General features: G+C 44.7%; 2 protein-coding genes across 5 annotated transcripts; both read left to right on the top strand.

Moving 5' to 3' along the window:
* Positions 1 to 1,111: 1,111 nt before the first annotated feature.
* On the top strand, positions 1,112 to 6,685 carry LOC123143755 (WRKY transcription factor WRKY62). 4 transcript variants are annotated; one of them, XM_044562730.1, is made up of 9 exons: positions 1,112 to 1,514; positions 1,667 to 1,781; positions 2,413 to 2,473; positions 2,594 to 2,945; positions 3,580 to 3,697; positions 3,978 to 4,201; positions 4,932 to 5,014; positions 5,173 to 5,252; positions 6,385 to 6,685. In XM_044562730.1, the coding sequence occupies exons 1-5, from the start codon at positions 1,403 to 1,405 to the stop codon at positions 3,678 to 3,680; spliced, it is 741 nt and encodes a 246-aa protein (XP_044418665.1). In that variant the 5' UTR covers positions 1,112 to 1,402; the 3' UTR covers positions 3,681 to 3,697; positions 3,978 to 4,201; positions 4,932 to 5,014; positions 5,173 to 5,252; positions 6,385 to 6,685. The 4 variants fall into 4 exon arrangements, with proteins under 4 accessions (XP_044418665.1, XP_044418667.1, XP_044418664.1 ...); XM_044562732.1 differs by having other exon boundaries at positions 4,860 to 5,014; XM_044562729.1 differs by having other exon boundaries at positions 1,113 to 1,514; positions 4,066 to 4,201.
* Positions 6,686 to 8,808: 2,123 nt separating this feature from the next.
* Positions 8,809 to 10,434, top strand: LOC123141188 (uncharacterized). Its single transcript, XM_044560401.1, has one exon. The coding sequence runs from the start codon at positions 8,874 to 8,876 to the stop codon at positions 10,191 to 10,193; it is 1,320 nt and encodes a 439-aa protein (XP_044416336.1). The 5' UTR covers positions 8,809 to 8,873; the 3' UTR covers positions 10,194 to 10,434.
* Positions 10,435 to 13,755: the final 3,321 nt, after the last annotated feature.

Raw genomic sequence — 13,755 nt, 5'->3', positions numbered from 1 at the left:
ATATTAAACATGTATGTAGATTATTTTGATATACTTGTCTGCAGTAGGCAAATGATCCGCCTATGCATATACTATCGCTTTGGGAAATACAAATCAACTAGAAGATTTGTTTGGATGATAGCAAGAAGATTATTCCTAATGTACACCTTTTTTTAGTTTTAAATTGCAGTGAATAAAAATCTGTTCGTCTATGCTCCACCATCATTATGAGTCGGCAAAATTACAAGTCCATGCAGGGAGGACTTGCAAAAAGGTGTGCTAGAGTGTGATGACCAACCTCAAGGCATTGAGACTGATCATGTTCGTCACGAATAGGTGGACAATATGACCACTACGGATGATGATGACAAAAATAGATGACAACATGAATGAGCCATTTTGAGATGTGTGGTGATTTATTTCTCCCGCTGTAACGCACGGGCAATTTTCCTAGTATTAACCATCCTCTAAATAGACTGGACCTAATAGGGGCTAGGCCCCAAGGCCTAGATGGATGCACCTAATAGGGGCTAGGCCCGAAGGCCTGGATGATCGATGCAGCTTCCGATTCGGATTGGTCCCAGCCATAAAATAACCGCTAAAAAAAAGAGAGACTCGGATCGATCTGAGGGGGTGCATAAATATGCAGGCACCTAGGTTCAATGGACCAAAAAAACCAAAAAAGACTCGGATCGAGCCCCGGGGTTGCATAATGTTTTTTAGGGGGTGGGTGCATCCCATTGTTAGAGTCTGAACCAAAATGAAGCAATCTCAGGCCATGTGCCCTCGCGGCCGTCCGATCGTCTTCCCGAGCGCGTCCTGGCCGTCGGATCTCCGAGTGGACCAATTCGTTTGAACCAAAATGAAGCAATCTCAGGCCATGTGCCCTCGCAGCCGTCCGATCGTCTTCCCGAGCGCGTCCTGGCCGTCGGATCTCCGAGTGGACCAATTCTAACCATCCGATCGAGCTCGCAGCGACCCTGGCCGTCCGCGTCGCCATGCCATCGCCTGGCCGTGCCACCGCGTGTAAAATCAGTGCCCCCCAAGGGCATTTTAGTCATTTCACTTTTGGGTATAAAATCTTATCAGCTCCCGTAGATCCCTAGCCGCCTCCTCTCGTCTCCCCTTCCCAGCCGCTCGCCCCGCTGGCTCGCCCGCCCCGCCGCCTCGCCCGGCCGTCCCGCTCGCCGCCGCCTCCTCTCCTCCCCCGCGCCCCGCTCCTCCCACCTCGCCGCCGCCTCCTCTCCCCTCCCGCGCCCCCCTCGCCCTGCCCATCCAAGCTCAGGGTCGAGGGGCGGGCCGGGTCCGGGCGCGGTGGCTCGATGGTGAGCGCGATGGATCTCGAGCTAGCTCGGGCGTGTGGACGCGTTGGTGAGCGCGCCAGCGGCCGTGGCGAGCTCGAGCCCGGGATAAACATAGCGTCATGGTCGCCATGGACGCCGGCGCTGCACCTGCGCCGCCGGTTGGTCCTCCCCGACACCGTCCGGGCCCTCCTGCACTGCATCACCCTCCTACCGCGCCTACTAGACCTACAGGTCCCTCTCCCCCCTTCTCCTCCCTAAAGCTAGAGATTTCAGGTCGCTTGGGCGTGGAATAGAAAACCAGATGGATTTGTTTTGGTGTTCATGGAGAGGCAGATCTGGCTTTACTTTTGTCTTCTTATGTGTGTTGTTCTTCAATTTTGCAGGAAGTGCTCATGTATCAAATTCCAGTTGTTACTCAACCTGTAGTGGATTCCATTTGCTGAAGATATCGTCCATTGTCACCAGTGCATCCTTCTATCTGGCCTTCACTGATCAGTGGTTCAACCCTTCTCCTCCTCCTTATTTTCACTATTCTTCTATTCTAGGTTGGATGTATACATGTATGGCCATGTGTTTTTTGTACTCTTTTCTTTTTTGTCTTGATTCTGGTAAGGGACAAAAGAATTTGTGCTTGTTTTTAGTGGGGTGTGGACATATGCCTTTTATTCTTGGCTGGACATTGGTAGGAACCCTGGTGGGTTTGTTCCTTTTTGCATGCAGGAAGGCTATGTTTTTGTACAGGAGTTGTTGTTTCTTATTTCTTTACTGCTCTAGCTAGGTTCCAAGGAAGGGGCTCTTCGGAGGTATCTTATTTTGTTAGTTTGCTGTCCAGGGGAGCTTTAGATCTAGAAGCATTTTTTTCTGAAGTATGCATTTGTTGTCAAGGAGAGGTATAGTCTTGAGGTCATACGGCAATTAGGAGTAACTCTAGAGATGCTTTGGTGCTTTGGTGTGCCCCTTTTGATTGATGTTGTTGGATGAGTAGTCATATGATAGTTAGGAGTACCGCTGGAGATGCTTTGGTGCTTTGGTGTGCCCCTTTAGACTGGTGTTGTTGGATAAGTAGATGGATCTGGTGAGAGATAAAGGTGATTTTTTGGATCTGATGCCTGGATGCGGTCATGTGCAGGTGCTGCTGTGTGAATTTGTGCCGCTGTGTCGAATTGGGCGGAGGCTTCCCTGTCAAGAAGGTATCCTACAAACTCCACCCAATTTGACGAGCATTGAGCTGCAGCACCATCTGGTACTTGTACGGTCTGAAAAGCTTGTGCTATGTCACTGATTTCTTGGTGCGATCCATGGTGGTGCAGGTGCAGAGAAGCGCGGAGGACAGCTCGGTGGTAGAGGCGACGTACGAGGGTGAGCACAACCACCCGCGCCCCATGGGGGCGGCGAGCCGAGCTTGCGCAACGCGGGGCAGAGGCTTGGTGTTGTGCTCCATCTCCATCAACTCCTCCGGCCCAACCACTATGCTGGACCTCACCAAGAACGGGGGAGGCGTGCAGGTCGTCGAGGCAGGGGAGGCGCAACTGGACCTGAAGAAGGTGTGCCGGGAGGTCGCGTCGCCAGAGTTCTGGGCGGCTTTGGTGCTCCGTCCAAGGAGTCAAACCTCATCCGCACCGCCTGCTTCTGCTTTGGGTGCGAGCGCCCAGAGATCGTCAGGTGAGCTGGCAGAGCTTGGAAGAATCCTGCTTGTGTGTCTATGTGGGTTCTCGTGTTGGGATTGCATGTCTCGATGCCGTTGCCAGTGCCTGGCGCCATTGTTTAGCTGCATGCCAGATGTTTGCTGAAATGTGCCAGCAGTTTGCGTTGGGCACTTCAGTGCAGGCAAGGTGGTTGCCCATGTCCTGGAGGCTAAGATGTTGGCTTTTGTAGCAGCAGATTCCCTATGTAATACTCTATATGCTCCTAAACTATGCCAAATTGCTGATATGTTGTCTTCAATCTTGGTAGAAATCTCCAGAGTCCAGAGCACCGCTACATAACCGTGTCTTTTTTGGGATAATCGGTGCAACCTACCATGGTTATTGTATGAAGTTGAGCAAAGTATTACTAAATAAGTAAAAGAAACTGACAAAAAAATCAAATATAAAGGGTGATCAACATGTTCTATAACTGTTGAAAGACGTGTCAGTCGATATATGAAATTCAGGACATGGTTTCAGCTTGTAGCAGCAGTGTTATTGTTGGCCTCACCAGTCGCCACACTGAACTAGCGGGGTTGTAAATGGATGCAGTGCATTACAATATGATATCCCTGTCTCATACATAACAAGTCGGAACTCTTCTATTGCAGGTATCTGTCAAGATGGGATATTCAGGTCGCTCTGCGTAGTGGGTGCCTCATCATTTACAGGAAAGTTATTAATTCTAGGAAGCGATTGCGTGCTCATGTAGGACTTGATGAAGGAGAGGTGAGTACATGAAAATATGTCCATAGAAATTTCTCTTTATTTACCTTCCTTTTCTATTTTGAGATATATTCTTCAGTTTCTTTTTAACATATATTCTTCAGTTTATTTGTACATTGATGCCCCAGATCTGGTGATCTTGTTTCTTTTTGAGATATATTCTTCAGTTTACTTGTACTATTTATATACCTAGATTCACTGGATTATCATGTGAAACTGATGTTTCAGTAATTTGAGATTTGTTATTTATATTTGACTGCTTCATTGTTCTCTGAAACTGCAGGTATGTCCCAAGTGAACTGGATTATTATGATGATTTCGTCGATTCACACCTTTTTATCCTGAAATAAATGGCTTTCACCTTTGGGCAGTTCAAGTGATGGAAGATATTGTTTCAATGATATTGAAGCTTTTTAGATACTATGGCAGTTAAGGTTCATTTGAAGTCGCGGATGGATGCATGATTTATGCAGAAATGTATAAGTGCCATGTAGTGGTTAATTAGAGGTATACATTAGTGCATACAAGTCTTTTATTCTCTGCTTCATGATCTGGACAAAGAGATACATTATTAGCTTAATTGGAGTATTGTTGGTTAGTGCAGTATCTATAGACTGTTAATATTGTTATTTTTGTTATTCTATGCATGTGAACACTGCCGAAAAGGGTGTCTTCGGAGATTTTTTTTCTTTCAATATTTCCAATTAAAAGGCTAAAATTAACAATTCATTTGTAATTTCAATATTCTGTGAGCCCTGCTGTATATACTGTCAGGCTACACATGTATCTCTTACTATGTCAAGCATTATCAGTTTATGCACAGATTTATCTAGCTTTGCTGTCATTTTTGTAGTGGATGTGTAGGTTTATCACAGTACCCATTTTACCATTTATGGTGTTTGACTGTATCCCGTTCGCCACCGGGCTTATCTAGAAGCGCACACTTCTTGCTAGCTCCCCACTAGGTTTCTAGGGTAAAATCCATGGATGAAAATAGACGGTCACGGTAGAAGGCAGGGCACATCTGACACAGCCCAAACTCCCCACAGTAGTCCTGCTGCTTGCATTGTGCTTGGGTTCAAATTTTTCTCCTGGAAGTTTTCGTGCAGCTATAGAATTATTTAGAGTATAGTTCCCGGACCTTATTCATGTGTTCTTTTTGTAGGTGTATGGAAGTACAAGTACGCTGTGGCTAATTTGTTCCCTCTTTTATTGTTGTTACCGTGTCCTATCTCAGGTGTTCTTCGACTAAAATCAGGCTGCTCCTGCCATGTCTACCAGTGAAATGCCTCCTTCCATGATAAAGCAGCCTACTCTTAGGTACTTGCGCATGGTTGAACCATCGGTTATTCAGGCTTTTTTAGTAGTGATTTGATGCACCAATAAATAGATGTTCCTACTATCTTACAAAGTTTTAGCACATGACAGGGGATCCAAACTTGATTTATTGTTTGTGTGCTGCCTAATTTGTTTTGCAGGTACAGATCTTGGTGTTGATTCTGCCTCACCTTTCCAGCCGGCAGTGGTTCGGTTTGCTGCAGGTTTCCTCGGTGTTCAGGTAGCACCCCTCCCCCATTTATTTTACTTAGGTTTGATGCATTTTAGGTATTGTTTGTTGTCAAATGGATTCAGAACCGTTGTACTGGCATAACAAAAATAGATGGTGATGTATCAACACATTCCAAGTGTAGAATTACTTTATTATGCAAAACAAAGATAATCCTTGATGGAAATATATTGTCAAATGTGTGCTGCAATTGTAATTAGAGATCAAGGTCGGATCAGTATTTTGGTTTTTGTATTAACAATTTCTTAGTGCCTTTCTTAGTGTGTGTACAGTCCTTCATAGATGTTTACTTTGGTGCCTGCTATTGGTTATAGTCATAGGGATGATATTTACCTTACTAAAAGGGCAATGGCTCATTACATTGTCAATTCCAGTTGCTTGGTTCAGTGCCGTACAATATGATGCAGAAAACACAATAGTGGTTTTTATTCAGAGAAAGCACTTGATAGGTAACTCTCCTACTCCTTCCTTGCCCTCCCCTCCATCCAGTCCCGCCGGAGCCCCGACGGCGGCGGCTCCCTCCATCTTCCCCTGCTCATCTTCCGTCGCGTAGGCGACCTGAGTCTCTTCTAATCCCTCCCCCCTCTTTCTTTGGGTAACATGAGAATAGTACAGAAATCATACGAGTAGATTGCAGCCGAACCAAGTACTGCTTGTGCATTAAACATGATTTATTTCACTGGGTTGTTAGCACTGTCTCCTAGATGCAATGCTCCTCTGCTTTCTTCCTATCTCACCAATGGATTCATTTGGACTAAGAAAATGTGCTCTTTTTTGAACCCGTGATGCCACTACTTTCTGCTGTGAAGTACTCCGTAGTGATTCTTACATGATTTCCATACATCAAACTGTGTCATATGTGACCTTTTGCTTTACTGTGATGTTTAATTAATGTAAGATGCAATTTTTTTTCAAAATATCAACGATTAGGTGATGCTTATTTAGGCCTGAAACCTTTAACTTGCCAAATTTTTATACATAGGCGACCTCTCCGACCTTTTCTACTTCTAGGGATGATGATGGTTTTGAAATTATGATCAGATACTTATTAAGTTCTATTTTTTATTGTGCTCATGTTTCTATCCTAATACAAGGAACTGGTTCTTTTTATTTTGTCGATCAGGTACTTCATGGCAGCGCCGTGGACAGCATCACCATAACCACATTGATGGTCCAAGCCCAACTCACGACATCATTTTTAGTTGGGTTGTGAGCACCTCAACAACTCAACAACAAATATACTTGATGTGTAGCCGCATATACTACATCATCACTGACATCATTTCTATGACATGCTCAAAGTGATGTAATTAACCAAACCATTACTGTTATTAGTGCTTAGTTCCTCCTATATCTTTGAGAAATTCTAATGATGGAATCAATGGACTATATTTCCTTCAATCTGTGGAATATATATTGTGTAACCAGTAGTGGACTGGGTGGGTGCTGCCATCGTGCTTTGCTATTCATGTAACAGCCTGAATCGAATATGAATCGCGTTCTACCAAGTTGGATATAATGTCACTGCATTAGTAAATATGAAGGCACCTAGGTGATGGACTCGTGGGCTCGCCAGTCGTTGCAACTTGCAACAGACTAACCTAGAAATATGACAAAAAAAAAACTCACATGAGCTAAGTTTTTTTTAGAGGTTCGCGGGAGGTAAAGTTAGAAAGCATTTCCTATACATAGAAATGTAAAAGAAAGTAGTTACGCACAAGAGATAAGTTGTTGAATTGGTTAGTCCATTTATTTAAACAGCGAACAAAATGTGAAATGGGCCGGCCCAGAGCTGAGGCTGTGTGCGCGCCGGTTTGCAGGAACTGCATCCGGCGCCTTTAACGCTAAAATAGGATTTGCAGTCGCTCTCCCCTCCCATGCTACCTACAATAATATCTTACTAGCATATATGCTTGTGCGTTACAACATGAGAAAATACAGTATGCATTTAAAGTTAGTGAAAATTATATGTGCATGCGATAAAGGAACATTTAGCTTCTCAGTTTTGCTGTTTGTGAAGTAATTAATCTGTTATTTTTCCCTTCATTGATAGAGGACATTTAGGAGTTTTGTTACATCATCATATGCCAGAGACCACCCATTAATTATTCAATCTACTTTTCCTTTCAATCGAGGGGATTTTAAGGTATGAAGTTTTTGAATATTTGATCAAACATGAACCATTTTTTAAATTCTAAACCGTTTTTTTGAAAATTATGTACACTTTTGGAAAAAACACGAACAAAATTTGAAACGGGAACATCTTTTAAAATTCGAAAATATTTTTTGGAAACACCAATTTTTTAAATAAAAACATGAACACTATTTGAATTTGTGAATATTTTCTTAAATGGAAACATATGCTGAAAATTACTAAGATTTTTAGAAAATGTAAATATTTAATAGGCAAAATTATTTTGAATTATCAAAATTTCACTAAAATAAGAATATTTTTAGAATTTGGCGCATTTTCTAAATTCCATTTTATTTTTAGAAATCTCAAACAATTTTGAAAAAAATAACTTTTTTTTGAAAAATGGGAAACTTTTTCAAGTACCGGATATTTTTGAAAATAGCAAAAAAAATTGGAATTCTGAACGTTTTAAAATTTGATTTTTAACTGAATGCTTTTGACAATTGTAAATTTAAGAAACAAATTCTAAAATAAAAATAAACATGGAAGGGAGAAAAGATATACGAAATGGAGATTAAAAATATAATTAAAACAGAGAGACAAAGCAAAATGGGCTAACCCATTATTGGTTGTCCTGTGTGAAGCTCCGACTATTGTTCGCCCAGTGCGGAAAATAAAATTTTCCCAGCTATGCGGGTAGAAAAAAGTGGGCTGGCTTTACTGGGCCACATACAAAATTCTGGAAAAAAATTATTTTCCGTGTTGAACGGATGAGAAAATTAACGAAATGCACCTTGCTTTATTAGTAGGTATAGATATAGATATTATCTTATTTTTATTTGATAAAAAATAGAAATTCTCTAGCAAATTAGGGTGGCATGTAAAATACACATAGAGGATAAAGGAAAAAAGATCCTAATCCTAGGGTTAATCAATTTTAGCTAGTTGATGATGAGAAAATACGAATTAATGGTATTTTTTTTTTGAGAAAAGCTCGCCAAGCCTTTATTGATCACCTAAAATGTTTATAGGGATTACAATTGGGTCATGCTGGATGCCCAACCACAAATGCCTCCCAGCAGGAAGAGAGATACCAAATCTAGCAAGTCTATGAGCCTCATAGTTCGACTCTCGAGGTTCAAAGGAAAAATTACAAGTCATGAATAAGACGGAATTTTGTAAGATCTCTTTGATGATAATGATAATGGTCTTAGGGCAATTTAGTTCGGGGAAATGGGCGTAGGCCTGAATACGCTGGGCTAATAACGGCCCAGGGCCTGGATGATCAATGCACGATCATATTCGGATCGGTAAAAACCGCACCAAAAAAACCAAAAAAGACTCGGATCGATCCTTGGGGTTGCATAATTGTTTTTAGGGGGTCGGTGCATAAATATGGAGGCACCTAGTTGATGGACTCGTGGGCTCAGAAGTCGTTGCAACAGATTGGAAACCTAACCTAAAAATACGCGCATCCGATGCCGCCGTTTCGACGGGACCGCGCCCGTCCCTCGGCGACGCCACCACCGTACACCAACGGGTGGCTGTGGCGGCACCAGCAACGACACCGGACCAGGCGCGCCGGCGCCGAGGGAAAAAAGGCTCTGCCTGGCGTGTCCTCGTCCGCCACCGACATCGTCCGCTGCGGGGCGACGTGCAGTCACTCGGTAAACGCCGTGGCCACGCACGCCGACGCCATCTCCCGCTCTCTGCCGCCGCCCGCGCAATTCCTCCCCCACCTCGCTCTCGGCTTCTTCCACCAGGAAGCCCGCGCCCCCCGCGCCTCCCCCGCGCTGCCGCCGCGCTTCGTCCCGACGGAAGCCGCCTCGCGCCTCCTGGGCCCCCGCCCCCAGCTCGAACACGTCGCCGCCGGGCTGTTCGACCACGCCCGCCCTGTCGCATCCCGCAACGGCCGTGTTGTCCTGGAGCTCCGGCGCGAGGCGCGCGCCGACGGCCTTACGCTCAGCGTGTGCAACCCCATGACGGGGGAAATCTCCATGCTCCCTCCGCTCTCCGGCGACCACTGCCCCGGGCACTACGTGTGTGCGATACTCACCGGCGACGACCTAGACGTGCCCGCGCCGTCGGGCTTCTTCCGCGTGCTCCTCGTCTACAACCGCCGTAGCTTCACGGCGCTGCGCTCCTGCTCCTCTGCCGACGCCGACGCCGGCGTCGCATGCCGCTGGGGGCCGGAAGAAAGGAAACCCGGCGGCAAGATCAGCGCCAACATGCTGCGCGGTCTTGGCCACGCCGTCGTGGTCGGCGGCGCGGCCTACTGGCCCATGCACCACGAGGCGTTCGGCGTGCGGCTCGACGGCCCGCCGTCGGAGCCCATGGATATGTGTCCGGTGCCCTACAGGCAGTCGCACTATTACGCCGGCGAGCGCCTGCTGGGCACCTCCCCGGACGGGAAGCGCCTGAGCCTCCTCGACGTGGGCTTCCTGGGATGCACGGACTTCTGCATCAACATCGAGACCCAGACGGCTGCCGGCGGGGAGTGGGAGGGGCACGAACAGGCCCGACTCAAACTCATCAGCCTACCCGAGCTCGGGATTACCATGACAACGGCGTTTAAGCTGCGGTGGTTCGGCGAGAAGAGCGGCACCGTGATATTCACCGTCGGAGAAGGAGGAGGGTGCACCAGTCAGGGCGTCTTCATATTGAACATCACGACAAGATGCCTCGAGAAGGTTGCCGACGGCGTCGAGTGCCACGCGTGGAAATACTTGTGCGGCTACGAGATGGACCGCGAGGCGCTCTTTGCGTCGTCCGATAGATCGGTCCTGACTTCTCGCTAAAAATAGCTCGAGTACCTCAGCACATGCCCATGACAACGCTTGTTTTTCTTTTTCAGGAAGTAAACTTCTACTTCGGTCCTGACTTCTCGCCAATAGCTACCTCAGCACATGCCCATCAGAACGCTTGTTTTTTTTTTTAAAAAAAATCGGGAAATAAACTTCTGCCGTGTGTCTCTTGCACGGGATCTTGATTTTGTTTCATGGATGTGTGAAAATTGAATGAAACATACTCCCTCCGTTTCTAAATATTTGTCTTTCTAGAGATTTCAACAAATGACTATATACGGAGCAAAATGAGTGAATCTACACTCTAAAATATGTCTATATACATCCGTATGTGATAGTCCATTTGAAATCTCTAAAAAGACAAACATTTAGGAACGGAGGGAGTATCAAACATGCATGATAGGATAGTTTCCAAGTTTCATATTCCATAATTTAGACTTCCTAATAATATGTATATTTTTTCTTTTTTGAGATATACAAAATATGTATAACAAAATTAGTAGAACGTTCATGCGTTTCTATGGGCTATAATGCATATATATAAATAAATCAAATAAATGATTAAGGTTGTCTTCAAGGTCCAAGCTCATCCCATTCATATGTTCAGACGTGTTTGGACATTAAACAGACGCCCAGTAGGCTCCCTGAAATTCAACCATCTCGACGGTCTGGGCTGCCCAATTCTAGACCATATATGGGGGAGAAATGTGGTTGTTAGGACAATGTGACATGTTATGTCCAACAAGTGGGCCCAAGACAAAAACTCCACCCCACGACAAATCCTTCCCTTTTCCTATCGGACCCTTGCATTCCCGCTCGGTTTCTCGCTGTATCGGGACATTTCTTGCTGGACCTCTCTCTCCTATAAAACTGGATGACCCCCGCTTCACCTTCATCGTGCGTCGCAAACAGGGACAAATTTTTCATATTTAGAATATAACTAGCAAAAATGCCCGTGCGTTGCAACGGGATAAAATTTTATGGTCTTCCCTAGCATAGCTTAAAATACAAATCATTATTTAATTTATGATCCACATAAATTATTCCAAGAAGACGAAGAATTGTGCTTTCAACCATACCGTTTTTGCAAAACTGTTAGCAAATATATGTAGTTTGGTTTGCAGCCATCCGAGTTTCATTCTCACCTCCATTGTTTTAGATGCAGTACACCCATGATGGTGTATTAGTTGTCCATGGGGAGGAGGCCAGAGGAGTAGTGGAGGAGTAATGTTAACGACCAACATTCAGTTTATGGTGATGGTGATAGAGCTTCGTAGACCGGACTAACTTGAGACTCACTGATCTAAACTCATACGGACAAGGCTAAAAAAGTAACACTAAAGTTTACATGGGAGTGACATTTCGATGACCGTGTCGAGGTGATGCCACAGTATGCAACATCCGGTTCATATCTGTGGTTGGTATGGAGCATGGTGCATGCCTCCAATGATAACAATCGAACCAAGAACAAAGTCTAGGAAGTTGACAACATCTACATTATTCTAGTAATTGGAAAATCTCTTACTGACCGTGACATAGTCTTGTGACGGTTGGTATAGATTGAACGTTAAAATTCATCATTTAGGAAGCACGATTCAAGTTCTGCTTCATCTGAATGGATTATGATTCTTGATGCGGTTTTGATGGTGTGTTGGTTCGGCCAAAGGAACTCCGATGCGTCGAGGGTGGTAACTTAGAGCATTAAAAAATATTTCTTTGAGCTGCATTACTTTGTTCGAATCCCCTACGGTTAGCACGTCCCTCTCACAATCCCTTCTCCTTGAGGATCACCGTCGTGAAATCCATCCTCCTCAACCCCTCTCAAGTAGTGCGCACGTGCATCCATCCTTGATAATTGTTATTATTAATCCTCTCGAATCCCCTACGGCGGGCAGCACGTCCCTCTCGTTTGTTCTCTTTTTTTAGCGGGCAGCACATCAGCGTGCACGTGCATCCATCCTTAATCCTTGCAAGTCCGCAATCTGAAAATCCTGCCCCATAATTTCCTTTTTTATGGACGGAATCCTTCCTTTAATACACCTCACCTTGAGATAGCTCACAATTCCTGATTATTTGCCTTGCGTCCTTGATAAATCCATCTCCATAATTTCCTTTTTAAGGATGGAATCCTTCCTTTAATATCCCTTCCTTGAGACAGCCCACAATTCTTGGTTGTAGTTTTTTAGTCCTGATATTGATATTTCAGAAAACATGTGATCCTATATAAACTGGTCGCAATCTGCTTAAAGGAGCGAGGTGGGATTATATAACATGAAATATGGATAGTTGAGTCGGTCGGTGCAGCCACCTTTTGATCCTTGAAGTCATGAGTTTGATTACCAAGCATTATCTTTTTTATGTGACTTTTAGAAGGCCCATCCGTGGCCCATAAGAAAATGCCATCCAGCAATTGTGGTAAAAAAAGCAACATGGCCCAATACGGAGGGGTGCGTACGAGCAGAACGTTGAACGAAGCGTTTTTGGTGTGATTTGTGTTTTATGTACACCGATACGGGCAGGGATATATAAATACACCAAATTATAGTACCACCTTGGATAGAAAATAATACGAAATTATGGTAGTAAGAAGCAATAGCCCTTTTATTAGTAAGTAATAGATAGGCAGCCGCCTCGCCTACACTGTCTCCCGCCATCGTCACCCGCCACCATCTTGCCCACGCCGGCGCCTGCCCGTCTCCTGCTGCCGTTACAGGTCCGTGACCGGTCCGTCACCGCCTCATCCGCCCCGTCGCCACAGCCCTGCCACTGTTGCCCGCACCATGGCCTCGCCGGTGGCCACCACACGCCTGCCGGTGTCATTGGCCGACGGGTCCTACCAATTCATCTAATTTTCTAGTTTAATTAAAAGTAAAAAATGCATTTAGGGAAAGAAGTTTAGGGGAACTGATGAAAGTTACCTTTTCTTTTACGAGAAGGCTGAAAAGCCACTTTTACGGGAAGATTTTCAAGGGAACTATTGGAGTTGCTCTTATGACTCCACTATAAATCTGACGTCTGATAATCCAAAAGTATCGGGGATCACGATAGTCTTTGAGGGTAGTTTTTTACCCAAATTTATTGATTCAACACAAGGGAAGCGAAAGAATATTTATGCGCCTTAGCAGTTTAGTTGTCAATTCAACACACCTGGAGAGCTAAATATCTGCAGCAGTAGTATGATAGTTTGATACTAGCGGTAACAGTAACAATAGTAACTGTGATAGTAACATTAGCAATTTTGTAGTGATTGCAACAGTAGCAGCAAAGTATAGTAACTTAGCAAATATCAATATCAAAAAAGCGTAGGCATTGGATCAATGATCGATATTTGTGTTGGATGGCATTCATCATATAACAGTCACAACCTAGAACGATACACAATAGCTCCAACGCATCAATTCAATGTAGGCATGCATTTCGTATATAGTCATGTGTGCTTATAATAATCGTATATAGTCATGTGTGCTTATAATAAGAACTTGCATGACATCTTTTGTCCTACCCACCCGTGGCAGCAGGGTCCATAAGGAAATCTAAGGGATATTAAGGCCTCCTT

This window comes from Triticum aestivum, chromosome 6D (assembly GCF_018294505.1).
Source record: "Triticum aestivum cultivar Chinese Spring chromosome 6D, IWGSC CS RefSeq v2.1, whole genome shotgun sequence".
NCBI lineage: Eukaryota > Viridiplantae > Streptophyta > Magnoliopsida > Poales > Poaceae > Triticum > Triticum aestivum.
This window is presented reverse-complemented; position numbering and strand designations above follow the sequence as displayed.